This window comes from Lonchura striata, chromosome 15 (assembly GCF_046129695.1).
Source record: "Lonchura striata isolate bLonStr1 chromosome 15, bLonStr1.mat, whole genome shotgun sequence".
Classification (NCBI taxonomy): Eukaryota; Metazoa; Chordata; class Aves; order Passeriformes; family Estrildidae; genus Lonchura; species Lonchura striata.
Window position 1 is genome coordinate 7,640,078 of NC_134617.1, and position 26,614 is coordinate 7,666,691.

At 43.7% G+C, this 26,614-nt stretch overlaps 2 protein-coding genes and 1 long non-coding RNA gene across 15 annotated transcripts in view; 2 read left to right on the forward strand and 1 right to left on the reverse strand.

Moving 5' to 3' along the window:
• HNRNPAB (heterogeneous nuclear ribonucleoprotein A/B) overlaps nucleotides 1-7,870 on the reverse strand; it is a 28,798-nt gene extending 20,928 nt beyond the window's left edge. For 2 of the 8 annotated variants that reach the window (XM_021552126.2, XM_021552127.3), the window contains exons 1-8: nucleotides 7,706-7,870; nucleotides 7,311-7,595; nucleotides 4,304-4,472; nucleotides 4,061-4,219; nucleotides 3,541-3,672; nucleotides 1,793-1,901; nucleotides 1,547-1,699; nucleotides 1,384-1,468 (exon numbers count right to left, since the gene is read on the reverse strand). In XM_021552126.2, the coding sequence (XP_021407801.2) occupies nucleotides 1,398-1,468; nucleotides 1,547-1,699; nucleotides 1,793-1,901; nucleotides 3,541-3,672; nucleotides 4,061-4,219; nucleotides 4,304-4,472; nucleotides 7,311-7,558 (1,041 nt within the window). In that variant the 5' untranslated portion in view covers nucleotides 7,559-7,595; nucleotides 7,706-7,870 and the 3' untranslated portion in view covers nucleotides 1,384-1,397. Of the gene's footprint in view, nucleotides 1-803; nucleotides 1,469-1,546; nucleotides 1,700-1,792; nucleotides 1,902-3,540; nucleotides 3,673-4,060; nucleotides 4,220-4,303; nucleotides 4,473-7,310; nucleotides 7,596-7,705 lie in introns of those variants that run through there. The other 6 variants (XM_021552131.2, XM_021552132.3, XM_021552125.2 and 3 more) reach the window with 5 other exon arrangements.
• LOC116184140 (uncharacterized) lies at nucleotides 7,042-13,472 on the forward strand. 2 transcript variants are annotated; one of them, XR_004148882.2, is made up of 3 exons: nucleotides 7,042-7,067; nucleotides 12,049-12,286; nucleotides 12,857-13,472. It is a non-coding gene; the product is annotated as an uncharacterized LOC116184140 (long non-coding RNA). The 2 variants fall into 2 exon arrangements; XR_004148881.2 differs by lacking the exon at nucleotides 7,042-7,067 and adding an exon at nucleotides 10,759-10,948.
• A 1,543-nt stretch (nucleotides 13,473-15,015) lies between these two features.
• Nucleotides 15,016-23,898, forward strand: NME5 (NME/NM23 family member 5). Of its 5 annotated transcripts, none has more exons than XM_077786682.1 (7): nucleotides 15,035-15,103; nucleotides 16,097-16,132; nucleotides 16,232-16,398; nucleotides 18,144-18,349; nucleotides 18,728-18,828; nucleotides 19,833-19,951; nucleotides 22,250-23,898. In XM_077786682.1, exons 3-7 carry the CDS (start codon nucleotides 16,270-16,272, stop codon nucleotides 22,319-22,321), a joined length of 627 nt encoding a protein of 208 aa, XP_077642808.1. In that variant the 5' UTR covers nucleotides 15,035-15,103; nucleotides 16,097-16,132; nucleotides 16,232-16,269; the 3' UTR covers nucleotides 22,322-23,898. The 5 variants fall into 5 exon arrangements, with proteins under 5 accessions (XP_021407904.2, XP_077642808.1, XP_021407903.2 ...); XM_077786680.1 differs by having other exon boundaries at nucleotides 15,055-15,158; nucleotides 16,039-16,132; XM_077786681.1 differs by having other exon boundaries at nucleotides 15,080-15,158.
• Nucleotides 23,899-26,614: the final 2,716 nt, after the last annotated feature.

The window sequence follows — 26,614 nt, forward strand, 5'->3', positions numbered from 1 at the left end:
CCAGATTTTAGCTTTAAAAGGAGATTAATATTGAATTGATCACTGCAACAAAGATTGTGCAGCAGAGTTTGCTACTTATATTCTGCAAGAAGACAGGCAAATCACATGACAGTTATTGCCTTAAAATAGCAGTAAACTAACAGTAAAGTCAAAAAAGGAGAGTGTTTCTAGCTGGTCACTCATCTCTAGAGAAAGAGATGTTTTCCACCCATAACTGCAGTGGAAGTTCTTTTAGCCTTTTCTGTTGTACAAAAAGGCTGCAAAAATTCAGACTTTGCATTGATAATTTAATGTCTGTCCAACCTGCCTTTCACGGCAGGTATATGCAGCCTATTAACAACTTGCAGACAAGTCTCAGACTCAAGACAGTGAAATATGGAGGAAGTGCAGCCAGCTTCTTGCACACCTCTTGGCTCTCTGCTGCAATGCTGTCCAGACTCCCAAGCCCTACCTGAACCCTTACAGCTCTGGCTCCTCCTAGCAAAGCCCAAAGCAGACACCACTATGGTTACTCTGAGCCTCTGTGCTTGCCTAGAGCAGAGCCACCACCTCACCAGCACAGCCCCACAACAGCTGGGGCTTCTCACCTGAGCTGTCCTTCACAACCTCCAGGCAGAAATGACAGCAGGTTTTAGCTGCCACTTAACTGCAAGTGAGCACAACTACCAACACAGCCTTCTAGTTTTAAGATTAAAAAAATTTAAGCACAACTCTTAATCTATCAAGGTACTGCCATGAACTAAATTCTGGGAACAGGATACTGGTGTTTTACTAACACATGAGCTCAAGAATGGCACAAGACACTAGATTACGCCTTTTTTATTTCAAAAGCTAGGATAGCTTCAATATCCATGTCATGGTGAATCAGAACACATGTAAAATACCTTACAATACATTAGATTCCAAAAAGGTACCAAAAAGTACAGTAAAATTAACACTTCCATTACAGGAAATGTATGACACAAAAACAATACAAAATAAAAAGGTGGAAAGTGACACTGGTTCCCTAAGATGCATCTCATTCTGTACAACTGGAGTAATGCAGAGTCCATAGTTAACTCCGAGAGGCAGTCCCTAGATGCAGAGCTGCAGCTTTAAGCAGACCCTCAATATCAGTTTCAGTTTAACCTATTAATAAAATCATTAATTAATATATTCAGCAATGCTGAAAATTACACACCACACTGTCTAGACAACTAGTTATTGGTAAGTATTAAACATGTAAAACATTTCCAGGGAGCTCTTCCAAGTAAGATGCACATTTAACAGGCCATAGAAATTTATTGTAAAGTTAAATTTGGTACAGAACTGAAGTATCCATCTACAGCATTGTATACAAAACCTATGCAGTCATTTTCCAAAAGAGACCATGCCACTGCATACCTGAATAAGTTTGATCAATATGGCTTGTAGTTATTCTGATGACCACCACGTCTTGGTGTCTTCCCATAATTTGCACTGCCTTGACCTATGAACAAGAGAACAAATGCATTAAACTGCTAATTAGTTATGCTTGCTTATACCCAATACAGTTCTCTTTACTTACTGTAATCATAGCCTGGTCCATATCCATAATACCCATATCCTGAATAATCATAGCCTCCATAGCCACCATAACCTTGCTGATAGCCGTATCCTTGATTCCCATAACCCTGGTTCCAGTAATTGCCATAACCTTGATTCCAATTTTGACTTTGAGCTATAGAAGGGAAAACCATCCACAAAATCCCATTTTAGTACACACAACTTATTTAGAATGTGTCCATACTAAAGTAGTGTGTGTGGTACTTACCGCCGCCTCTTCCACCTCTGCCTCTTCCTCCATAGCTACCTCTTCCTCCACCACTACTGAACTGTTGCTGCTGGTACACTTCTTTTGGCTGTGCTACCTTAATCTCACACTGCAAATAAAAAACAAGGAAGAGTATGTGAAGTGTCTCAGAGCAGCACTGCCCCAACCTGAGCACCTGGAGAAGCCAGAGATTCCTCTGGAGGCAAAGGAGGTGTACGTGCTGTGCTCCTGGTCAGGTGAGCAGCACTAATGCATATCCAGGGACACCTGATTTATTGTGCCACCTGGGCAAAGGTAAGTCACTGTCAGCCTTTCCAAGAGGCCGCTGCTTTCAGGGCATTTTATCCTGCCTAGTCCCTACCATCAGTTTCACCATGGAGGAGGTGCTGAGGAGCCACAAAGCTGCCCTCTCTCTCACCTGGCACAACCTCCAGGAAAAGGCTGCTGCTATCAGACTGCTTCACCTGAGCCACACTGAACAGGCTTCTGAGAAATGCACCAGAACGAGTTTTCCTGGCAGCCACTGTACACCCTACACACTGTGTATGTGGATGGACTGATGGACTGCACCATACCCCTACTAACACCTGAGATCACCATTTATAAAATACTAACAGGTAAAACCAACCAGAACTGACATTTCCGAGACAGATTCCCAGGCTGCAGTTCAAGCTGTCAGCCATTCGCCAGGTTCCTGGATCTGCGCAGTCCAAGATTAAAGCTGCTGTGCCGCACAAGGAACAACAGCACCTGAGCAAGCCTGGCTTGAAGTTCTCTACCACAGGACCTTTAAGGTAATCTGCTATCTATGGCTATAACACAAAAACAAGTCATTGATATGATACAAAAGTTTCTCAGCTTTCTTGGCATTTAGACATTCTCTCCTAAAAACAAACTTCACTGCTAACCACTGACTTTCCCACTGCATTAGGTTTGCCAAAATTTGTTCTGGATTGTGTCAAGACCAGTTTTAAACCAAATGCAATCCAAGTCAGTGTCAGACAGTACAACCCAGTGTAATAGGGCTCTGAAGTTTTGTGGTCAGCACTGGCCTCAGAGCAAGGGAAAACAAGGACACCTCAAGTCAGTACACATGATGTGTCTCCAGTCTCTCTACATATGTTGATCCATGAGCCTCTCTCCATTAGCTATTCCCTCAGATAAGCAGTCAGCTGGTCAGAGCACCTCACACCACCCTTACAAGTAGCTCCCATAACCATCTGACCAAGCACAAGCTTCCATAAGTGTACATTCACTCCCTGGATTCTTGTAGTGGGTTTACACGACAAGGTTTGGGTAGCAGGGGGACTCTGCAGAAAGGAGCTCCAAAAAGAAGAAAGCAGAAGCTTCCCCCCAGAAGACAGAGCCAGTTTCAGCCAGATGCTTGGAAAGTTAAACATCTGCAAAGCTTTTATTTATGCAAATACTGAAAATAAGCGTTTACCTGTTGGAATAGCTTACACTGCTACACTGACACATAAGCCAATTTCTCTACATATATTTAATGAATGCAATTAGATACTTCATATACAAAAGGCCCTAAAATAGAGCAATGAAAGCCACAGTATTGTCAAAGAGCTTTGGCAGCCCCTGTGACAGAACTTAGGGCAAAACACTGCTATGGTAACCTTTAAGCTGTCCTTATTGTAAATTTGGTACTTTGACACAAGAGATCTACAAAAGCCTTTTCAGGTTATAGATGTAGAGGTATTGTCCTTGGAACAAGAGTTACAAGTCAGAGTTTCTACCTTGCTTCCACTGACGTTATGGAATTTCTTCTCCAAAACCTTCTTCACTGGATCCTCTTCCTTGAAAGTGATGAACACAAACCCCCTCCTTTTGTTGGTCTTTGGATCCATTGGCAATTCAATTGCTTCAATCTGAAGATGTAAAACACAATTTTCAGATTCATGTTTTAGATGAACAGTTAAATGCACAGAAACTGGGACGGCAAAACTGTAAATTTTCCCTTTATGCATTTTATGTAACACCAAAGTTGCAAGCCTTTCCAGTGGCTTTCGGATCAGAAATTTCCATTTTACAACTCTTCAAACTGGTTTTAACATCAGCTAAAATGCTCTGAGTTTAAGACAAGGGTCTCTAAGTAGCAATGGAGGCACCTAGTGCAGTAAGTGCCACCTTTGCTCTCAAGTTGGGAAACTCCTGGATGTTACAGAAGGCTTGATACATCTGAAGTTAACTTACTTTGAAACTTGCAAAGTATTAATAAAATAAACAGCAACTGGAGACTCAGATGCCATTACACACCTCTCCAAACTCTCCAAAGTATTCCCTGATTTTCTCTTCTGTAGCTTCTGGGTTTAGCCCACCAACAAATATTTTCTTCACTGGATCCTTTTTCATTGCCATGGCCTTCTTGGGATCAATTAGTCGTCCATCTAGTCTGTGTTCTTTCTGTTCCAGAACCTAAAAGACAGTTTGGCATGATTAACTCAAGCTGAAAAGTTTCCTCTAGAAGTTAAAGATCTAAAATATTTAGCTTAAATTCACCTTTTCAACACTCCCAGGTTCTTTGAAGAGAATAAATCCAAAGCCTCTGGATCTTCCTGTGTTAGGGTCCATCTTTATTGTACAGTCGGTTACCTCACCAAATTTGGTGAAGTAATCTTTCAAGTCTTTTTTGCTTGTATCCCAACTGAGGCCACCAACAAACATCTTCCTGAAATTTCAAGGAGATAAGAGCTATTCAGATTCAGGAAGCACTAGAGGAAAGCACATGCAGTAAGATGCTCAGCGGTACACACCTCAGCAGCATTGTCAGAACAGGACTGTCTGTTCCAAGTACAACACCTGCATCTTAGCAAAAGCTGCTGATATTACAGCAGTGCACAAGGATGGGCTTCTCCCACCTCTCTTTGAGGGAAGGCCATAATGCACCCTGTTATTGTTTAGGTGGTATAAAAATAATAAGAATACCCTGAAATATTCCTTGCCAGTAACTTATGTTCGTAACAGAAGTATTCTATCATTTGCAAGAAAGTAGTATTGATTATCAAGTACTGCCACCTCAGTTTTTGCAAAGAACTTAGAATCATTCCGACTGCTCTGAAAGCATTCAGGAAAGAATAAGTTCTAAAAAGGCAAAGTATTCGAGCTCTCTTAGGTTTTGGTTAAACAGCTGTAAAAAATTTAGTCCAGGTACCTGTGACCTCCAATAACAGTCACATACAACAGATGGGACTTTGGACCTGCCCTAGCTACTATGTTGTGCACTTCTTCCTGCTTAGTTACTGAGTCTCGCTCTGTCTTCTTCAGTACTACAGGAGTCTCTCCATCCTCAGTCCTTAATTCCAAGTAGGTGGATACAGTTCTTCCCTGCCCACTTTCCCATACAAAATACCCTCTGAAGGAGGATATCTAGCTCAAAGAACTAAATTCAAGGCACAGTACAGAAGTGAAGCTAACAAACAAAACAGTGATAGCAGGCAATAAGACATTTTTCAAATGCTTCACTTTAAACGAAAACATTAATAACAAGGCTGCGTTTTCTATTTTCATAGTTTCCAAGGTAACAAACTAAGCTTTTAAAAGCATTCGAGCCTTTTTATCTAACTATAGACTGAAGCAGTTTAAGTTGTTATTACTCTTGTTTGGAGGCAACCTAGATTGGCACTGGAAGGTAGCAGCACTTGAGAAATTAAAATATGCTCAAATAAAATTGGCTTTTGGTGTTTATGTGTAACTTTGCAATAATCAGCATCTGTTTATGTACAAGAGGCAATGGGGGGGGGGGGGGGGGGAACGTTATGTGGGTTTTGCCTTTTTTCCTGAACTGGGTGAAAACATACCCTTTTATCAGCTGAAGTCAAGTTTTTTCAGCAGACCACGCTGTACACTCTCGATGAGTGCAGCAGGAAGCACCAGGCCCAAATACAGCGGGTGCTTCCTGCAGCCATTACAGCAGAGCCTTGGAGGATCCAAGTTTATTCAGCCTTTCAATCATAGGTCAAAGAAAGGGCCTTGGGGGATTCCGTCCCAGCCCAGCAGCTAACTGTGGCTGCTCTAACCTGACAGGCTTTCCACAGCACACCCGGTCATCGCTGACCACACTTACGAGATCGATCAAGAGATTGGGGGATGACAGGAATTTGTCTGGAGGCAGCTCTGGCTGCTTTAGGGCATTGCCACATGCCAAACTCACCTCGTACCACTGCACACTTTGCAATTTGCAGTGCTTTGTTTTTTAACTGGAAAAACTGATACCTAATTTAAATAACACAATATTTAAAACTTTTGAACCTTTGAAACTAAAACAAAAATCCGGGTATTTGGCTTTTCCTTCAGAGGCCACATAAACGGGACAACTGCACCCTTAACACACAGACATTCTTCCCTCTTGAGTGTATTTGTGCAGCTGAATTGAAGCTTATTTTAGCTCCTAATAAAACACTGTAAAATCAGTGCCTTGGACAGCACTACATTCTTCACATACGTCAATCTCTCTGAATAAGTGCTTTTCTAAGAAGTTTCATACCGATTTGGGTTTGAAGCTTGTCACCTCCTATTCATGAAAGGAAAATACTATCAACCTTTTTTTCAGCATAAAATACTAGAAAGAGTAAAGAAAAATTTGTACAGAACTAAAAGGCCTGGTTCACAATCATTTTAATGTCTGCAAAGTGAACATCCTGCTCCAGCTCGTGGGAAGCTTGTGCAAGTGTAACTCGTTCCTTTATAGTCAAAAATCCATTACACTGGCTTCAGCTCTCTGGTTCAGAGCTCAGCGGTAACAAAGGGAGTTCCAATTAAATACATGGGGTAGCCTAATAACAAAGACTTGCTTGAGAAATAGCTACGTAATCTTCCTATCAATTTCGTGTGTTTATGAACAGACCAACTATGATAGGAACGAAATTCCTCTTGTATACACAAGGATTCCGCTACCAAAGCACAGCGAAACTACACCGACTCCGCCAGAAATCCCTTGCAAGACTTAAGGCATTTTCTGACAATGCTGCAAAGTAGCACACCAAAATAGCTCTTACCGATTTAAACACACCGCGCATTACCTCAATCGTGCTAATTTTCCCTTTACTTCCCTTAAAAAACACTTAGGTTACCCCCGCTGCCTTCCAAGGCCAGAATTATTTCTTACGTGCTTTACAAAAAACATTCACATTTACATCGACGCCAGTGGCGATGGGCCATGCGATCCCCACAAAGTTTCAGCCAGCCCCCCTCCCCCAACAGAAAGCAACTCCTTCCATCCGCCCCTTTCGCTGAAGAGGGAAAGGATGAAGAAAACGCGGGAGAGGTAAATCCCCTTCCATTTTACAGCATGAGACGGCAACAGCCCCGCTCGGCGCCCCTCCCCCAGCCGCCACATGGCGCCAACAAAAGGCAGCGCCAGAACAAAGGAAGCGCTGGTGCTGCAGGGCCCCGGCTCGGCGGGGCCGCTCCCGCCGCCCTCCCCGCCGGCCCGAGCGGGGCCGGGGGCGCTGCCGCCGCCGCAGGGCCGCGCCGGGCCCGGCGCTGCGCACATGGCGCCCGCGCTTACCCCGCGTCCTCCTCGTTCTTGCTGGCGTTGATCTGGTCGCCCTCGGCCCCATTCTGGCTGGCGGCCGTGCCCGCTGTTCCCGCCGCTGGGCCGGCTCCCGCCGCCGCCGCCGCCGCTCCCGCTGCTCCTGCCGCTCCCGCCGCCGCAGCGGCCCCGCCGCTCTCGGCCTGCTGCTCCCCAGCGCTCTCGGCCGCTTCGTGCCCGTTCTGGGTGGCGCCGGCCGCCAGCTGCTGCTCCGCTTCCGACATGGTGCCCCGTCCGCAGAGGCAGAGGGACGAGAGGCGCCTGCGAGAGACGAGCGCGGGTCAGCGCGGCGGCTCCTCCCCGGCCGGGCCGGTCTGATCCGGTCCGCTCACACCCCTCCCCCTTCCCGCCGCCATCCCGCTCGTACTCACTTTTAAAATCCGCTCCCGATAAAACCCGGGCTGACCGAAGTCTAATTAAAAACCGCCCCGGCACTGGTGCTGGAGCCGATCCCGCTCCCCGCGGCTGCTCCGCACCGGCCGCACCGCCACCGCCGCCTCCCCCTCAGACACGTACTCGGGCCCGCGCCCGCGACGCGTGGCCGCCTTTATACCGCCGGAGCCTGCGCCACACCGCAACAAGCCGCGTCTTGGTTGGGCGTCGCCGCCTGTCACTCAGGGGAGTCTGCCCTCGCTACTGGCTGCCCTGCCGTGGTGGGCGGGGCCACGCGGGGAGAGGCGGGCGAGGCGGGACCGGGAGTTGCCGGCGGGGCCGGGCGGGATCGGGAACGGGGCCGGGGTTGGAGATGGGGATCGAGGCCGGGGCGGGATGGGGATCGGGATCGGGATCGGGGCCGGGGACCGGGACCGGGACCGGGACCGGGACCGGGCCCGGGCCCGGGCGGCGTTCCCAGCACGGTCCGTGGCTCGGTCCCGCCCGGGAGCGCCGGGCTGCGGCCGGAGCGCTGCGCTTCCCTTGGAGCGCCGCCCTGGTTCGGCTCGAGGTGCGCTGAGGGCGCTGAGTCAGTTACTCCAGGACCAGAGGTTTGCTTAATGTTTCCAGCTCTGCTGGTTTTGCAACCGACAGGGGCCAGAGTTTGTTGTTTTTAAACTTAGATTTGGATATTACATAACTCGGGGCTGGAGCGCCGAGCACGTGCCCGGGCCTTAATTCCTTTTGCCCAAGGATATGTCAGCCTGGTTGGCAAAGTTGTGGGTGAGGAGCCCAGAGGAGAACTGCTCCCTGTAACCAGTTGTACGGTGTACAGCTCCTAATGTCCTATTTGTCCATGCCAAAGGGGCAGATTTTGCCTTCTAGATTACACGTAAAGCTTACACATCTCTAAATAAAACTGAAAGTAAAGCCCTTTGCTTGTGGGCAAAAAGTAACAATTATTACCTAACTCACTGCAGTAATGAGTGCGCAGGTTAATGCTCCACCCTCTCAAATACCGCTTGTGGTTCAACTTTAATTTGCTGTTAAAACTCAGGAGTGCCCACAGCCACTTGTGAGTAGAAGCAGTGGAGAAACATTTTAAATGACCTGGTCTGGATAATGAACTGTCCTTCAACTGAGCTGCTTTTAGAACTGTTTTATCTTCAATACAGTAGATCAGAATTCATCCTTAGGTATGCCTGTATCAGCACAGGCTACTGACAGGGTAGGGTATGATCTACACAAACTCTCAACCACAACTTTAGGCTGAACTTCGTAAAAAAAAACATTCTATGAAGTCAGGGCAGTAAATATAGTAGAGACAGCAAGGCTTGAAAGTTGTAAGGTCCTCAGGACAGCTTGTAGATGTTGGCTGATAGACATGCTCATCTTTATGAGAATATATTTTTATATTGTTTTATTCTATTGAACTTTTAATAGAATGTTAGAAGCAAATAATTTTTTATAAGATACCATAATTTATACCATGTCAGAGGAGCTTACCCCGCATCCAGCAAGGGGGCTTCTTGTGATTTTTCAAGCAGCTTTGGCTTAGATTTTAAACCTCTCTGTACCAAAAAGATGTGGTTTGTGATTACAACCATCTGTCTGTCAGCTAAGTCATTCACGTACTGATAGCCTAGTGGGAAAATACCACACCTTTGTTTAAGTCAGGGAGGCAAGGCCACGCTGAGGCTTGCATGGCTGAAGTGGTGAATGCCACTGCTCCGGTTCCCTGTCCACCTTGTTTTTGCAGCCTTTTGTGCATGCAGCTGTGGCAGGTGACTGTGGAAATAGATCTGTGCTGAAGTTACAAGTTTACAGAGCAGAACCTGAGAGTAAAATGAAATTTGCAGCAATTTGCTGGGTCTGTCAGGCTCAGCTGATGGACATAACCTGAATGCTCTGGATTATATATTTATAACTTCATTTTCTTTCAAGATTCACTGCCCATAACATCTGCTTTGTATTTCATCGAATCTTGCTAAGAACATGAATGTCATCTCATTAGCACTTCTACATACATTTTCCTTTCCTTTCTCTTCTCTTTTTATTTCTCCAGTTCTGTTTTTTGCTTTGCTGAACCTGTGTCATCCTTCCCTACCACTGGCACTTTGTCAAGTGTTTTCCTGTTTCTGACTAACAGTGCTTTCTTTAAAGCCATGCTCATTTCCAGCTGCCCGTTTCTCCTGGTCAGTCCCTCTCAATCTCCCACCCTGGCAATTCCAAGCAGCAGGCCCCAGCTGGCAGGGCTCTTGTGATTCCCAGTTGCCCCATGTTAATGGCTGTTTGATTAAACCTTTTGTGTCATATCCAAGAGCAGGATAACCATGGGGCTGTAGACTGGCTAAGGAGCCTGGTTTGAGAACTGTGACTGGCCCAACTAACAAAGTCATTCTTTACACATCTAGACATCAAGGACTGAGAAATTTGAGAATGTGGGTCATTGTGATTATTTTTTGTCTCACCAGGCCCCATCATGCCACAGGTAATGTTAATGAATTTCTCTGGGCTGTGACTTTGCTTTTGGTCTTGCTTTTCACTCCCCACTCAAAGCCTGTGGTTAATCAAAGAAAAATACACACATACCTTCTTGGGAGGCAATTCTCCCTATATGACACATTTACTGCTGAGAAAAAAAAAACAAACTGTCATTGCCATTTTTTAATACTGTAATTGCAATGTTTACTCATGGTGTTGACTGAAATTCCATTGAATTTTACTTGCATATGGGGCTTCTCATGTTGGGTCTAATTCTGCTGTTCTATCAAACTTGCAGTTTATGCCAAGCCCTGCCCTTGCTGTCTGTTCATAGGAGTTTTGTCACATACCTATATTTATTACCGCCTTCTTTTTCTTGGTCACCCTCCATTTCCTCATTATTTCCCATCTGTTGATTTTTCTATCTTCTCTTCTAAAAAAGAAAAAAAAAAAAAAAAGAGAACCAACACATAATCCACTCTCTTAAAACTTGGTGTAATTTCTCTATTTCCCATATCCTATGCCTGTCTTGTCTAAGTTGATTGTAAGCATCTCAAGGCACAGACTGCCTGCTCTATACCAGATACCACGTTATAGGAAACTGCTGAGTTAGTCTTTATGCACAGCATAAGTAAATACATTTTATTAATAATAATAACAACTATGCAATTAATCCCATATAATTTAATGATGGGACTGAATGTAATGGCTCAAAAGAAGTATGGCAAAAAGGATTCTTTATGCTACACGGAATTAAGGTGAATAGAAGATATCTTGAAGTAGGCATGACAATATATCTTTAAAAATGCCTTATTTAACCAATTGCCTCTTTTAATTTGTTAGATAAAAGATTTTTATTGGTTTATTCATACATTCATTTCTTCATTGTGATAGGATCACAATGACTACTTATCTCTGAGCATGGTGGCCTCAGGGATAATCCAAATAAGCATTATGTTAAACATTGTCTAGAACAATGGAGCAGCAAACACATGCAAGTGTTTCTGCTCCAAAGTTTAGGTGAAAGCCTGATATCTATATGCAGTATTTATATAGAATGTCTTTATATAGATGAGGAGGAAATAAGTTGTCAGCCCCAACCTCTGCAGGTGTTCAACAGGAGCTCATCTTGAGCAACAAGGTGGGATAAAGCAGGAAGGTGTTTATCTGCAAGGGCAGTAGAGGAATTCAGTTGTAGGTTGTCAGGAAATAGGAGATGTCTTCACTGAGAAACAAAAGGAGCATGGAGATGTTGATCTGTGAGCATGGAGGGAAGGGAGGAGAGTGAAGGACAGTGCTCACCAGTGCTCCTGCAGAAAAATGAAAGAAACACAAGGGAAGAAGGGGCTGACAAGCCAAGATGAAACAGTGACTGCAGAAGTGAAAAGTGAGAAAAACCGCAAAAACTAAGCTGAGACATGAGCTAGATATGCTAAATGTGACTGAAGGGCCAACAAGAGATTGGTTTAAGATGGACAGAGAAACTTTCAGATAAGAGGAAGCAAAACCAAATTTGAAGAGGATTTAGGGTAGATCCCAACAAGAGACAAAGAGACATGACTGGAAGAACCTGTGAGGTGACAAGAGGCACTTATACCAAAGGCTTTTTTTTTTTTTTAATGGTCAAAGAGACAAACCAATCTCTGTGGGTGCTAGGAATCAGAGCAGACTGAATGACTAAAGCTGTGAACAAATGAAGGAGAGAGTGTTGGGAAGATCAGGAAACGAAATGGGGTGAAGTTATCAGGGCAAGTGATGGAGTTACAGAAGACATGTTGATAAGCTTTTTGTTACTGCCACTTAGAGACTTGTAGACAGGAAGCATGAAGAGACTATTTTATCACTTTTATCTTTACAGAAAATGGTGAGATAACAAGTAGAGGAAAACAGACAGGAAGGCTTGACAAGGGTTAAGCAGCAGCAATGAAAAGCTCACTGGGATTACAAGCATTCAGATGAGCTGCAGAAGGAGAATTGTTTAGTTGTGAGAAGGCAGAAATGGAGGAGAGCAGGCATGTGGGAGAGGAAGTTGCCTTGATCACAGGATTTCCGTCACTGCACTGCAAGAGCACGCATGGGTGGAGCAAGCAGTGAAGGTAAGCTGGTGCTGTGGGTAGGTATGACAGTTCATCATGAAAAGAAATAAAGGAAAGAGAGGCCATGGTGGGTGAAAGTTATATATGTGGTAAGGTATAGTTAGAACATTGCTACTAGGGCAAACACATTTTTCTCTACTTAACATCAAAATGCAAACAAAGCTAAAAGATGTGCATCTTCATTTTTAATCAGTTTTACTAGTTGGTATTCTTTAGCTTTTCTTCACTTATTTTCATCATTCTGTTTTTCTTTCCTTCCTTTTTAACAGTCTGCAAGATATTAGCTTTTGCACCTTCTTGCACTATCACAGGACAAAGCTCTGAAATAATATTTTTCGTTGAAATGTTATTTATCTGGTGTTGGTGGGATGTAAATGCACCTGCAGCCACAGTCTTTAGGTGGTATATTCCATGCCAGCTAAAAATAAGTGAGACAACTAAGGCTTGTTAAACCGCTTAACAGATAAGATATAGCAGCCAGGCTATGCCCTGAGAAGTGTTCAGAACCACAGTGGTTCATTGCATTGTAATTATCATTTTCCTTTTTTGTTTTGTTTCTTTTCCTAAAAGCACATCCCTGGCCTACAGAAGTTACAGAAGATGCTTCAGACCAGCATTTTAGTTATTGGAAATATTATTTCAAGCTCTGTAAAAACAAGAAACATCATGATAGTAACACATTGTTTTAAGGTCAGGTTTATGCAATCCAAGGCTTTAGAATAAACCTTTGAGATTTTACTACTGTTGAACAGCTTTAGGGAGCACATAATATTTCCTCTTAATGTGTGGGGCCACTTTAAATTTGTGCTTCTGCATTATTAAACCATCGTGGGAAGTGCAGCAGGAGGAAACCCGGGCAATTGGCTGCAGCTCCAGATGCAGCTGCTCGCTCATTGGAGAGAGGAGGATTCTCCCCGTACTAAAATTAGACCATCTCCGCCCTCCAGAAATGCTTCTGGAAACAGCGAGCCGCAGGAATTGTGACACAGCCCGAGGAGCCGCGGTGGGCAGGGAGCTGTGCAGGGCCCTGCTCCCAAACTGCAGCCTCGGGCTGCACTGGAAGGTGCTTTGGGTGGCTGGAAAAAAAATGTGCACAATAAACTGCAAGAGATTCATGTTAGCATGAAACACGGATATTAAATTCAACATTACTTATGTAATAATAATTCTGAAGTGTTCATGCGGGCAGAGGAACCCTTTGAACTGCTAAATTTAAGCAAGGGCTGTCAGACTTGTGCTCATTGATTTTGAAAAGATATGACGTCCTGAATTAACTCTGAACTAAAAAACTGGTGGAGTCTTTCATCAGCATGTCTTAAAAAATAAAACATGTTTATCAATTATCTCTGTGAAGTTGCAGTGTTTACAATGCCTTCAAATGAAATATTGGATAAGGTTAAAGAAACAAATGCCATGTGCCCATGTTGGTGAAGGAAAGCCTGTATCTGAATTTGTCTTGTGCACTTGGAGCCTTTATTTTTCAAGGTTATGAATAACAATGTCAGTCTTTGGTTTTTAAATATATTCAAATTGGTTGCAAGGAAATACCTGCATATTTTTATTTCTTGTTTCTATATTTATATTATTCACATTACTCATGAAAAAGATTAAGGCAAAATGGATTTTTCTTACACTAAAACCAGCTTTTGCTGTAAATTTGCTATTTCCTCACCTAACCATGGCACACAGTGTCAGCACCTCTGGCTCTAAATCCTAGGGGATTTTTTTGTCTTTTCTCCTTTGCCTCTACTTTCAGTCTGATGCCATTAAAACTTAAAGCCTGCACACCTGTGTTTTCTCTCTGTCCCTTTATCAGTGTCACCTGAAGGGTTTTTTTAGTGCGATATCCAGTTTTGGCTGAACTCAGCCGCGAGCCCCAGGTGTTCAGCACCTCGATGCCAGAGTTGTAAGCGAGCAGCGAGGAGCGGGGACGAGGCGCGGGCAGAGCGAGGAGCAGGGCGGCGGGGCCGGGGTTATCGGGGCCGCTCCCGGCCCACGCCCCGATAGCGCGGGGCCAGCTGGCCCGGCTCCACCGGAGCCTGGTAAACAAGGACGGCAGCGACACCGGGCCCGACTGCCCGCGGTCACGCTGGGTGGGCAGGGGCTGCCGGGCAGCCGGTTCCTGCTTAATGCCCAGCTCATGCGGTTTAGTGCACAGAACGGTGAAGGTTTCCTATTCGTTACACCTTTATGTCCGAAACGTGGAGAAGCACCGGCAGCCGCTGCAATCGCCTCGCAGTGCCGAGAAGCACCATTAGAGAGCTTTAGCATTGGAATTCGGGGCAGTGCTGGGAGCTCCCGCCCGCCGCCGCTGCTGAGGCGCGCCCACAGGAAACCTCCCCACACGCGCTGATAAATGACCTGGAATGCCCGATGTCTTTTCCTTAATTTTTTTACCTGCCAATAAATCGCGCTCCGTCGCTTCATGCGTTTGCTGTGAGCGCGTGGCTCCCTCAGCAGCTCTGAGCGTGAGGTGAAACCGACATAAAGCTTTTATTGTCAGGGAGGAATGAGATTTTTAAGATCACGCCACACCCTTAACTCCCGCACGTCACGCAGAGCCCATCCCGGGGTAGCCGCGGTGTCTCTCCGTCGTGTGCGCGGTGCCCGCGGCGGTGCCGGGCCGCCACCCCGCTCCGCCTCCGCCGCCATCACCGCGCCGCTCCCGGCCGCCATCTTCGTCCCGCCCCGCCGAGGCCCGCGGGCGCCATCTTGTGCCGGGCGCCGGGCCCGCCATCGCCCGGCAACGGCGGCGGCTGGCGGGGACCCGGAGCCCGGCGTGGCCGAGCCTGGCCGGGCCCAAGGCAGGCGGATGTGGTGGGCTACAAGCAGGCTTTGCAGCGGGGAGCAGGTTTTTGCAGCCAGGAAGGCTGTGCGTGTCTGGGTCTGGTGCAGGGCGGATGGAGAGAGCCGGGGCTGGGAGCGTGGGAGCGGGGCGGGCGGCGGGCGAGGGAAGGGCCGCAGGTGCCATTGTGTGCCGCTCTCAGGCTCCGTCAGCATCCCCGCAGCAGCCTGCGCTCGCAGTTCTCTCTGAAAGCTTGCGAGAGCTCAGGGTGTTTAGCCTGGAGAAGAGAAGGTTCTATGGAGACCTTCGACCCCCTCCCAGTGCCTAAAGGGGCTCCAAAAGAGATGGAGAAGGACTTGAGACAAGGACAGGGAGAGGCAGAACAGAGGGAATGGCTGACAAAGGGCAGGGTTAAATGGGACGCTATGGGAGGCAATTCTTGGCTGTGAGGGTGTTGAGACCCTGGCACAAGCTGTCCATTGAGGCTGTGGGTCTCCCTGGATCCCTGGAAGTGTTCAAGGCCAGGTTGGATGGGGCTTGGAGCAGCCTGGCGTGGTGGAAAGTGTCCCTGGCCACGGCAGGATGGACATGGTCTTTAGGGTCCCTCTAGACCCAAAATATTCAGTGATGAAAAGGTTACAAATGGACACAGGTCTGTCAGAAACACCTGCACTGGTTCCACCGCTCACAACACAATTCTGTGCTCTCAGCTTGCCAATGCATCTGCTCAGTCAGGAAACTGGCACGTTGTCTGGGGCCCATAAATACAGGAATTAAATAACCACTGAGAAATTACCCTGAGGCTTACGGTGGACCAGCTCCAAGTCATTAGTCCCACCCACAGTCCTTGTGTGAGGATACAGATTTGGGGTTTGAAGGGGCCCATGGTGGATGGTGGGTGTGGGAGCACAGGGAGCCCACATCAGGATGGGTGATAATGCCTTTCCTTATACATTGTCCAACTTAGTGAATAACAACATTAAATTTTGGCCTTATTTTCCACAAAATGGGAATGTGAACTACAGAGAGCTAACAAGTCCAGAGAACGCTGTTTTTTTGAGGTGGGTGTGACCCTCTGTTCCTGGGGTACATGGTGAGTGTCACTGTAGGTGACTGTGCAATAGACAAATTCCAAATGTCATGTACTGGTGTCATTGCAGTTTGAAAGGGGCAAGTGAATTATAGTTTAGCAGCCAGGATGGAGGTGTTAATGCCTGAACCTCAGATTTATGTGGAAAGAACTCTTGCTATCATCAAACCAGATGTCATTGGTAAAGAAGAAGAAATAGAAGATCTCATTCTCCTATCAGGATTCCACATCATTCAGGTAACAGGCTGTGGTCCAGAGAAAATAGCTGTAGTTTATAAGTCAGGAAATTATTTAACTTCTAGCAATCAAGCCAGTAACTAAAAGCTTGTGTGTCCAAAAATTGATTCATGTTCTTCATGTCATTAAACATTGCTGCCAGATTCTGTAAGGAGATGCTTTTTAGTGCATGGGATGGAACAGAGCTAACAAACTATTTGCTGACCACAGGAAAACTCACACTTTATTAATAAACTCAGATTTAACGAATGTATGGAGCAGATGTGTGAACTTTCCAAGGCAACTCTTTGGAGAGTGTGTCATTCAGATCTAATAATATTTTGTGCAGTGTGCAAGTGGATATTAGAGAATTAATTGAACTCGAATAGCTGGCCAGTTGCAGCCTAACTAATTTTTTGTTTCCATTGTTTTTACAGTAAATATGATTATTTAAATGAGCTTATGAATATTTAAATTGTGCTTCCGGGCGGCCGCTGGGGGGCGCTGCGCCCTCGCGCCTGTGGGCGGCAGGGGCCCCCTCCTCCCCGCAATGTCTTGTTTGGTTTTGTTTTTTTCACTTCCTCCCTAACCTTTCCGGTTGTTTTATTTATTTGCATTCATTTATTTATTTCTTAATCTCTTGGAGCTACTGCAGAAGCAGTCATGAGGATGCTCCCTGGGCTGAAGCCCCCCTGCTCCAGAGGCAGGCTGGGAGTGCTGCATTTGTTCATCGTGTAGAAGAAAAGGCACCAGGGAGACCTGAGAGCCCCTTCCAGTGCCTGAAGGGGTTCCAAAGAACTGTACAGAAACTTTGGACAAGGCCATAGAACGGTGGGACAAGGGAGAATGGCTTCCTACTGCCAGAGGTCAGGCTTAGAAGGGATTTTGGGAAGAAATTTCACCATGAGGGTGGTGAGGCCCTGGCACAGGCTGCCCAGAGCAGCTGTGGCAGCCCCATCCCTGGAAGTGTTTAAGGCCAGTTTTGGGATTTGAGCAACCTGGTCAAGTGGAAGGTGTCCCAGTCTGTGGTAAGGAGTTTGAAACAAGATGATTTTTAAGACACCTTTCAATGTGAACCATTCTATGTTTCGATTGATTCAATACGTATCAGCAGATGAGACAAAATAGATTATTTATTTAATTAATTGCAATATGTTAGTAGAGTCTTCTGATGTCTACAGTAACTTTGGACAGTAAAGTTATCAGGACTCTGAGTATATGGAACTCTTGTGTTACACAAGTTTGAGCTCGAAAAATGCACTTTAAATTTTTTTCTTGACTGTGGTTTCTGATAACTTCCCAAAGTTGTCCTGATCCTGGCCACCTGCAGGCTAGGCAGCTATTGAGAGAGTCACAAAGGAAAAATATAACAATTGTGTAATTAACAGTGTGGGCTGGAGAGAAACTTGTTTAAAAGTAGAACATTATGCTGTAGCAGCTGAGTAATAAAATGCTGCCCTTGTAACGCTCTTCACTTTTTGCTCTGTCATCTGGCAGTTAGAAATTGCTGTAGTTTGTCTGGGCTAAAATCACATCTTACTCAAATGGGCTGTTTTCTTAATTAACTTGGAAAACCTTTGCTCTTTGTTACTCTCTATCTAGAAGAGGAGCCTATCTGGGTGAATCAGAGGAATTCCACAAACTACTCTGTGTTCTGCACTTGAAGATATGACTGCAGGAGAGGACTCTATCCTGCCTTTAATGCTCTAACCTGTTTCAATGTAGCAAGCAATTTTTTTTATTTTTTTGTCTTCTACACTTTATAGAAATGGAAGCTCCAGTTAAGCCCAGAGCAATGTAGCAACTTCTACGCAGAACAATTTGGAAAAGTGTTTTTTCCTAATTTAACAGCCTATATGAGTTCTGGTCCTATAATTGCTATGGTTCTTGCTAGACATTGTGCAGTCTCATACTGGAAGGAATTGCTGGGACCATCCAACAGCCTAAGAGCTAGGATAACTCACCCTCACAGGTAACTCACTGAACTGGCCTTGGGCAAATCAGTAGGATTTTGTCATTCTTTTGATTAAGACCAGAATTATTCCTCTTTTTTTTTTTTTTTTTTTTTTATTTGTTTGTCTGTACAGTGCAGACACAGGCTTCTTACCTCTTCAGTTTTGTGCAACAGCTTTTCACCATTGTTTTTTAGTATGCAAAGTTCACCTATTTTATGGGGAATGCTGAGTGTATGAACATTAAGTTTTATGTAGCTACTTCTTATGTTTAAAACAAAAACAAGCCAATGTCTTATTAATTAGTCCATATCTATTGCTTTTCTGTACTTTCAGTCTTCAGAGACTTGGAAGGGATTTGCAGTTGCCCTCCAAGCAGTTATTTCCCTTGTTTTCAGCTTAAGAGCACTCTATGGGACTGATGAGCTGAGGAATGGGCTCCACGGCAGCCTCAGCATCTCCTCAGCAGAGAAGGAAATTCGATTCATCTTTCCAGAAGGTAGAATGGTACAGTTGGTTCACTGCCAGTCCTGGGGAGGATGGAGTTCTTCCCTGTCCTGCCCTGACTCCAGATACAACTGATTTAGAAGAGGTTGGGTTTGTTTGCTTTACAGGATTGTGGGTCTCTTCATGTATAAACTGAAATTTTCTGCTATGAAAGGCTTAACAAAAATCTGTCTGAAGAGCCAGTGTATTTACAGAGATTGCTTCCACTTTTCAAACTCTGCTCTGGGAGCTGGAGCAGTCAAGGCTGGTAAATGAGAAGAAATAGGAAGCTTTTACACTCCAGCAATGTTTCTGGCACAGTCAGCCTTGGTTGACTTGAGAAGACTGACTCTTTTCTTGGATTCAGGCTGAGTAATTACTATTCAAAAGCAGCTGTATGCTCACATGACAGTGCAATTCCAAAGTTAAGTGCCCGAGAAAAGGGCCTTAGAACCTGGAAAGGCTGTAAGAGGGTCTCTGGTTTGTAATGTAGCAGGATTTGCTCTTTGACAGAAAGATGCAAGTGAAACTGCTAGAAAAAGTTGCCTACTGATACTTTTTGTCAGCTGTATCAGTGCGCTTAATAAAAGATGTTGCAGTTCTTTACAAATCTTACCCATTGTATTAACCATGTTTCTTCTCACTGTGCAAACAGAACAAGACTAAAGGTGAGATTTTTAGGGTCTTTAGAAACTAGCTGGAAGAAGAAAGTGCTAAACATGGGATATAGTGTTTCTCTGCTGCCCCAAATGCATCTTTAAGGATTCAGGTTTTCCCCAGATGATCTGACTTCCTCCCTTTTCATAATAGACTATCATCAGTGAAATTACCTCAGGGACATAGTAAAGAAGTTTAGGGAGTTTCTTTGCAGTTTGTTGTGGGAGAAGCTATAAAACCCATGATGTATTATTAACTTACTAAGGAAAAGAGCAACTCATATATAAACAACCTTTGAAAGAATGTTGGGTTTAATCACTCTAGAGGCTGCTTTCTAACACCTGTGGTTCCTCCTTGCAGCAATCTTGGAGCCAGTTCCCAGTGGACAGAGAGCTCGGGATTACCTGAACCTGTATGTGAAGCCCACGCTGCTGGCAGGGCTCACTGCCCTGTGCAAAGAGAAGCCAGCAGACCCCATGGTATGTGCAGTGTCCAGCACTGCTGGCAGCTCTGGGACGCTGTCACTTGCTGTTAATGAAGTCCCTGTTTATAGCAGAACTGCTCTGTTGGTGAAGAGCTGTGCTGTTTTAGCTGTCAGCTGATGAACTACTGTAACATTTGGTTTCAACTAGTTGACTAGTTTGTTAGAGATGACACAAGGATCTAAGTGCCTAAATAAAATCAGTTTCCTTTGTGTTCTTAAAGTTCCAGTCATTTACACACTTATTTAAGCATGCAGATAATTAATATGTGCAAGTTCCTGGCAGTTGTGGATTTTACATCATTGCTATATTTATAATCAACATTGCATTTTTCTAAAGGATACTTTTCAGAAAAAAAAAAGCCTTAATAATCACTTGGGGTGTTCCTATGAATTGTGTGATATACGTGAGGCCACGTTTAATGTACTTTGATTTTTCCAGCTTTGTAACTTGTTTACTTTATCTGTATGTCTGGCACTGTTACCATAGAAATCTAGGAAACAGAGATGAAGTCCATTTGCCCAAAGGCCAAACCAATTGTATCTATTCCTAACAAATGTGTATCTGGCCTGTAGTTTAGCACCCCAAATGATGGGGAATCTACAGTCTCCCTGGCAGTCTGTTTCAGTGCTTAATTATACTTGTTAAAAGCTTTCACTAAAAGATAGCCTAAATCTCCTGGCTCCAATTCTAAGCCCATTACCTTTTTTTTCTCCTTTTACTATCCCCAAAAGACATTGGAGACAATGTCTTTTTTTGTTTGCAGCAACCTATTGCATATTTGCATTTTCTTTCCTTTCAGTCTTCTCTTTGCTATATTAAATACTGATATTTTTCTTTAAATGTCCCATCTTTCTAACTCATTGTTTTGGCTTCCAGTTAATCTGCATTCTTAGCACAATTTTCTAGTCAATTATGAGGTATCAGTAACTTCATTGAGACAATGCTTTCCTTGCTTGTAAGAAAGCTGTATGAAACAGTGTCAGTAGCTTTGCTAAAAACATTCTGTTTGCACCTTCTTTGTTGTCCATAATGTCAGAAGGAAAATAGTGTTGATTTGATACTGCTTCAGAAATAGATATTGCCTATTGTTTTTCAGTTTGTTTTCTGCTAGGTGGCTTATGGGGAAACCGTTGGAATGATTTTTTTCCAGTATCCTTTTCTTTCCTCTCCTTTTGCAGATGGCATCAGAAATTGTCTCAGACATACTTGCTGTCAGTGCAGAGTGCACACTCAGAAATACTTGCTGTCAGCACAGAGGTTGTCTCAGCAATTTCTTAAGCAATACAGGACAAATTTATTTGGCTCAAATGATTTTATTTGATTTGATTTTTTTCTAAAGTAATTTTCCTAAGGGGTTTTGTGTTTTGGGATATTTTGTTTGTTTGTTTTTAATTTCTGTCTTGGGTTCTTACTACTATGCTGTTATTGCTTTACCTGTCCTAGTGCTCTGCTTGGCTCTCCCTTTGCAAACCTTTTATACGTGGTAGTAAAAGCAGAGTGTTGCTTACCTTCCCTGTCTGCTGTTCTGTCAGCTCTTCACAGTGTGGTATGAAGTTTGTTGTTCTCAGCATTCCAGAAACCAGTCCTCAACAGCCTTGTGAAGTAAATAAGGATGTGTTAAAAACTTTGCTTTACAAGTGGAGAAATCGAGGCAAAAGGTTAATTTGCCTAAGGCCAGGCAATGGCAGATGGAATTAGGACTTAAGGCATTCCTCCTCCCACATTCTCATTTAAGTACAAAATGCTGGAAAACTTAAAAGATTAATTTCAAAAATAACCATGTTTGGGTTTTACTGTTTTAGGTAGTGTAGGGTGATTTCAATGCAGAAGGCTGGCACTCTTAATGAATGATTACTGGATGAACTATCTCCAAGTGTTGTCAGCAGTAATGTTTCATTAAGCAGTTTCATGCATGTTGTGCAGCAGCATTTCAAAACAGAGCTGGCTGAGTTATTTGGAGTATGGCTCAAATGGTCTTATACTTTCACAAAGATAAACATTGTCAGGACAAGCTGTCTTCTAAAGGTCATTGTGCATTGATCAAAAGCAGTATAAGCTGTAAGATTTAACAGAACATCTTTAAAAAACGGGTAATCTGCATATCCATTTCTTTCTGAAAGGGCTTAATTTTGCAGTGCAGTAGGAGAGTATCTGTAGCAGAGGTTTCAAATAATGCTTTTATATATAATGATGCTTTTATATATAATAATGCTTTTATAATATTCTCCTATGAACTTAACAGAAAGCAACAGAAAGCTGAAAATGTTTGAATTTTGGTTTTTTTGTTCACAGATTTGGCTTGCTGACTGGCTAATTGAACATAATCCTAATAAACCTAAGATACGATATCACATCTCTCAGTAAGAGCGTCGGTGGTGAGAGCTTGCTGGAAACCATCTCACATATTCCAAGTTACAGATGTGTATTGTCATTTTTGGTGTGTCCTTTGACTGTATAACCAATGCTATCTAAAGTAAATGCATTTGTCATAACTGCTTTTGTCCTCATGGGATTAATAACCCTACACTTAACCAGGATGTAGTAGCTCTAATACCTTCTCTACTGACAAAGTGAATGTAGAATTACACAATAAATTTATGTCATTGGGTGATTAGAAAAAGACAATGTTCTCAGTGGGTGTGACTTACTGCTATTGTCCACATTTTTCTTAGTTTGGCTGCGTGGGAGAACAAAATAATTTACAACAGTGTGGATTCCGAAATGAAATCCACCTGTGCTTTGCAAAGCCAAGGGTTGTGTTTCAGCAATTTTTTAGCAGAAATTCAGTTACGAAGGGAGGGATTTGGATATAATGTAGAAAACAATTACTGGAGGCATATTAGCAACTTTGGAACTTTAATTGCTGATTACATCACCCAGCTAACATTGTCCTTGAGGATGGTTCACTTAAGTCTGATGTATTTTGTCAGAATGTAATTTGAAGGACTTATTTGAAGGTACATTCAATGCACCTTTCCCATCTTGGTGGCAAAAGGCTCAGGGACTGTAAATAACAAGAAGATGTATTTTAGTCAAGGAACTAAGGTTGTCTTCCAACATTTGTTTGCAATAAAGGTGCTTAATTGGAACAGCTCACCTTGATGTTTTCTGTGTTCTGCTCCTAAAGGTACACAACTTTTTGTTTTCCTCAAACTTTCATGTGTTCAGTTGAAGAATTTCACGGGAGTGCTCATCCACAGGCAATGGGTTAATCCCATGCTATTGCCTTTTATTAAGTAACTAAACTGTTTTTTAGGGATGTGGGGCAATTTCATTTTCTTCAAAGAGCTGTACTTATGCTGTTAACTTCAAGCTTTGTATCTTATGGTTTGACTGGCTGTAATGAAGAAAACAGTGTAATTTTCATAACTCTGAAATAAGAATGTGCTTGACTAATACTAAACAAACAAGCAATTTCATAATTTGTTTCATGAAAAAACTTGCTTCCCCGTTTGAGTAATTATGAGAAACATAAGTCATTTTTCTGTAACATCAAACTTTGTTGATGTGAATTGTTTATCCTCTCAGTGGAACAAACCACTGTTGCCAGCCCAGATAAACATTTAGAAACTGCTTCCTACAGTACCAAGACCTAAAAATCTTGGGACTGCCAAGATAAGGGAAAAAAGGAAAGCTCAAACCCTCAAATAATGAAGAATAAAAGCATGAGGTGGTTAGAAATACAGTAAACATATCTGTTTAAAACCAGTTTATTTTGCCTATAATTATTGTCCCCATATGTGTCTGATTGCTCTAATTACAGGACAGTTGTGCTTTGTGGTTTCCTGTTAGCCAAATAAAAAAATACATTTTCTAAAGATGCCAGAAACTAAAATCCGGTGAATTCACAAGGCATTCCCCTGTATTTTGTTAGTTACTATGACATTTGCCTGCTTATTTTGATGTGCTACTGTTTGGCAATAAATAGATCCTTAATGTTCCTGGAGTTTTCAGTTTTGCTTTTGTGCCAAAGCTGTGTTATGTTGTATGAGAGTAGGTGGGTCCTTACCCAGGGGGTGGGAGAAAGGACAAATGCAGCTGGTGCTGCAAATGTCACCTTTATCACCCACACAATATAGACTGTCATTCTGGTGTTCATCTATCATGGAATTATTCTCTAATGGTGGAGATAACACCTTACAGTTGCTGACTGGTGTTTGCTTCCATTTTCCTAAGAGAAAGGTGGAAAGAGAGAAGTTGCCTTTATCCCATGGGTGCCATCCTGACTCACTGTATCCCTGCACACAGGACAAGTATTGATCCAGCAGATGTCACAGCTGGGATCCTGAGGAACCTGCATTAATCAGTGGGATGTGGGCAGAGGGTCAGTCCCGGGAATGTGGAGTGGCTGAGCAGCCTGGTCCCGTGGGGGGAGCTGTGACACCACAAGAGAGGCTGTTGGGGCATGTGCTGCTACATTTCTTATGAACTTTAGGGTTTTTATTTAGCCCAGAGTGGTACAGGCTTGGCCAGGGTTATAAATCTGTAGCACAGAAAATGTAGCTTTGGGAAGAAAACTCAGATTAACTGAAATAAGTGTTTCCATTTGATATCAGCAAGGTGAGATATTCTCTGTGGGAACAAGTGACCTGTCCTCTCCCTCTGTCAAGTCAAAATAATTACCTTGCCATTGAGTTCTATTGGGCATTTTTAACTTTGAGGGAGTTTATTTCAGTTTTACTGACTGAGTGCTGGAATAGAGCTATGTCCATAAAATGAGCAGTTCAGTCTGTTTCCCATAATTCTGTTTTTTCAACAGAGTTCCTCCTGGAACTTTACTTATCATATGCTTGCTATCACCTGCACTGGAAGTTGTTCTTGGAGCTATACAGATTGAGCTAGTCTTGAGTATGTGATTGTTCAGCCTTCCTGTCTCACAAGGGATTTATTATCTTCAGGAAGAGTTAAACTGCCAGGAACCTTGGACATATTTTAAAGATGGCAGAAGCCTCAGTCAAAGGCAGTTTCCCATTGCCTGTATCTGTCAGAGCTTTCCAGCGTGCCAAGCTTCAGAAATGAGTCACTGGCCAGAGCCTGTGATTGTCATTCAGGAGATTTAAGATTGTTTCATGGAGATTTGCAAACCCCTGCTTTTCTCATGTAGGAAAAGGTGTGTTTATTCCTTCGTTTAAGCTATTAATTCTGACCATCCTTTAAACAACAGTTGATGAGGGTCAGTGTTCATTCATTCAATCAGAGTATTCAGATCAAGATGATTTGTGTTCTGCACAGTAAATGTTGGCTATTTTTTTGGTGGTACCCGACAACATCTCATCCTCTGAAAACGTTGTGGTTCTTCAGTTTCCTTTAGAAAAACAAAATCAGAAGAGAAATAATTTTTTTTGTTGAAAAGACTTTTTGCACATCATGAAAAGATTATCATAAAAAGATAACTTGCAATTGTTTTTGCAGTGCTATTTGCTTTTAGTAGATTTGTCGTTGGGCTAGAAATAGGACTTCAGTCCTCTCTACTCAAAGCAAAGCTGCTTTGCTTTACTCAAGCAGACTTGGCACAAGCCAGCATGGCAGTGTCACCAGCACCATCACAGCAAAGAGGGGCTTCCTGTTTCTGCTGTTAGTGAAACAGGACAACCTGCTGCTTTAGGATGGTCCATCAAGAGCAGCTGCCTGTACCTGGAAACGGCCCCTGGTGTGGATGAGCTCCTCCGGGTGTGGAGTGTGTCAGCAGCGTGACTGATGCGTGCAGCCTCCGTGGGGGGATGCCTGTCAAATCATTGTCATGCTGCCACCTGCCAAGTGATCATGGGGACACTGCCAAAACTCAGGGGAGAGCTTTTTGTTGGTCTTCGGAGCCAGAAATGAGGCATTGTTGTGAGACAGAATAGTTGGTGGGAGAAGAAGGCAGTTTGCAGACAAGTGGGTGAATGATACTCTAATAATGGTAACACTGAAGGATCAAGAATTCACTTCAGTGCTTGTGAGTGTTTTAGTGCTGAGGGAGGCAATGCTTTCTCACACGGATCTTCATGCAGTGCCTTGCTTGGTGTGCTTATACTTGTCTAGTGTGACATCAAGTCCCTTGAGAACCCCTGAGAACCCCATCTTGCTTAGCTGTGGTGCTATTCAGAAGCATGATTATTAAAAAAATAAAACCAAAACACAGCTCTGCTACCATGTCTGCAACTTCATTACCATAATATTTAATTTATTGAAAAGTCACCTGGGATAGGAGTCAACCTGGATGGATCCTGTTTGGCCAGAGAGAAAAGGCAGTTGGGTGCAGTCTGTCAGCTGCAGACTGCCTGAGCGAGTAATCACATGTGAACTCAGCCTAAATTCCAGGGAATTTTTATGTGCAAGAACCTAATTTGGATCTAAATTCTCCTGGCTTTAGTAAACTACTCTACAAACCATCCATTCTTCTTTATCATCTCTTCATAATCAATGCTTAAGCTCTCATCTCCTTGCTAGGGGACAGTTGTGTTTTTGTCATGCTTCCGGAATCTGCATGGATTGTCAGGTTAGGAAATTCTGCTTTTTCAAAAGCAACATCTTATTGCTATCCTGGCTTGGCTAGGAGTTCTTATCTCTCTTAGGTGTTGTAAAGTGTTTTCTTACTGGGTGGCATTCCTGGTGCCGTGTGAATGAGGCAGTGTTTTGTCCATGTTTAGTTTTGTGCCAGGCCTGGTCTCTCTG

What these genes read in the sequence shown, in the direction of transcription:
- NME5 (XM_021552229.2), top strand. Translation starts at nt 16,270, where the DNA reads ATGGAGGTGTTAATGCCTGAACCTCAGATTTATGTGGAAAGAACTCTT. An exon ending in CAGGATTCCACATCATTCAG is followed by an intron (nt 16,399 to 18,143) that starts GTAACAGGCTGT and finishes TACACTTTATAG; the next exon opens with AAATGGAAGCTCCAGTTAAG. An exon ending in TCGATTCATCTTTCCAGAAG is followed by an intron (nt 18,829 to 19,832) that starts GTAGAATGGTAC and finishes TCCTCCTTGCAG; the next exon opens with CAATCTTGGAGCCAGTTCCC.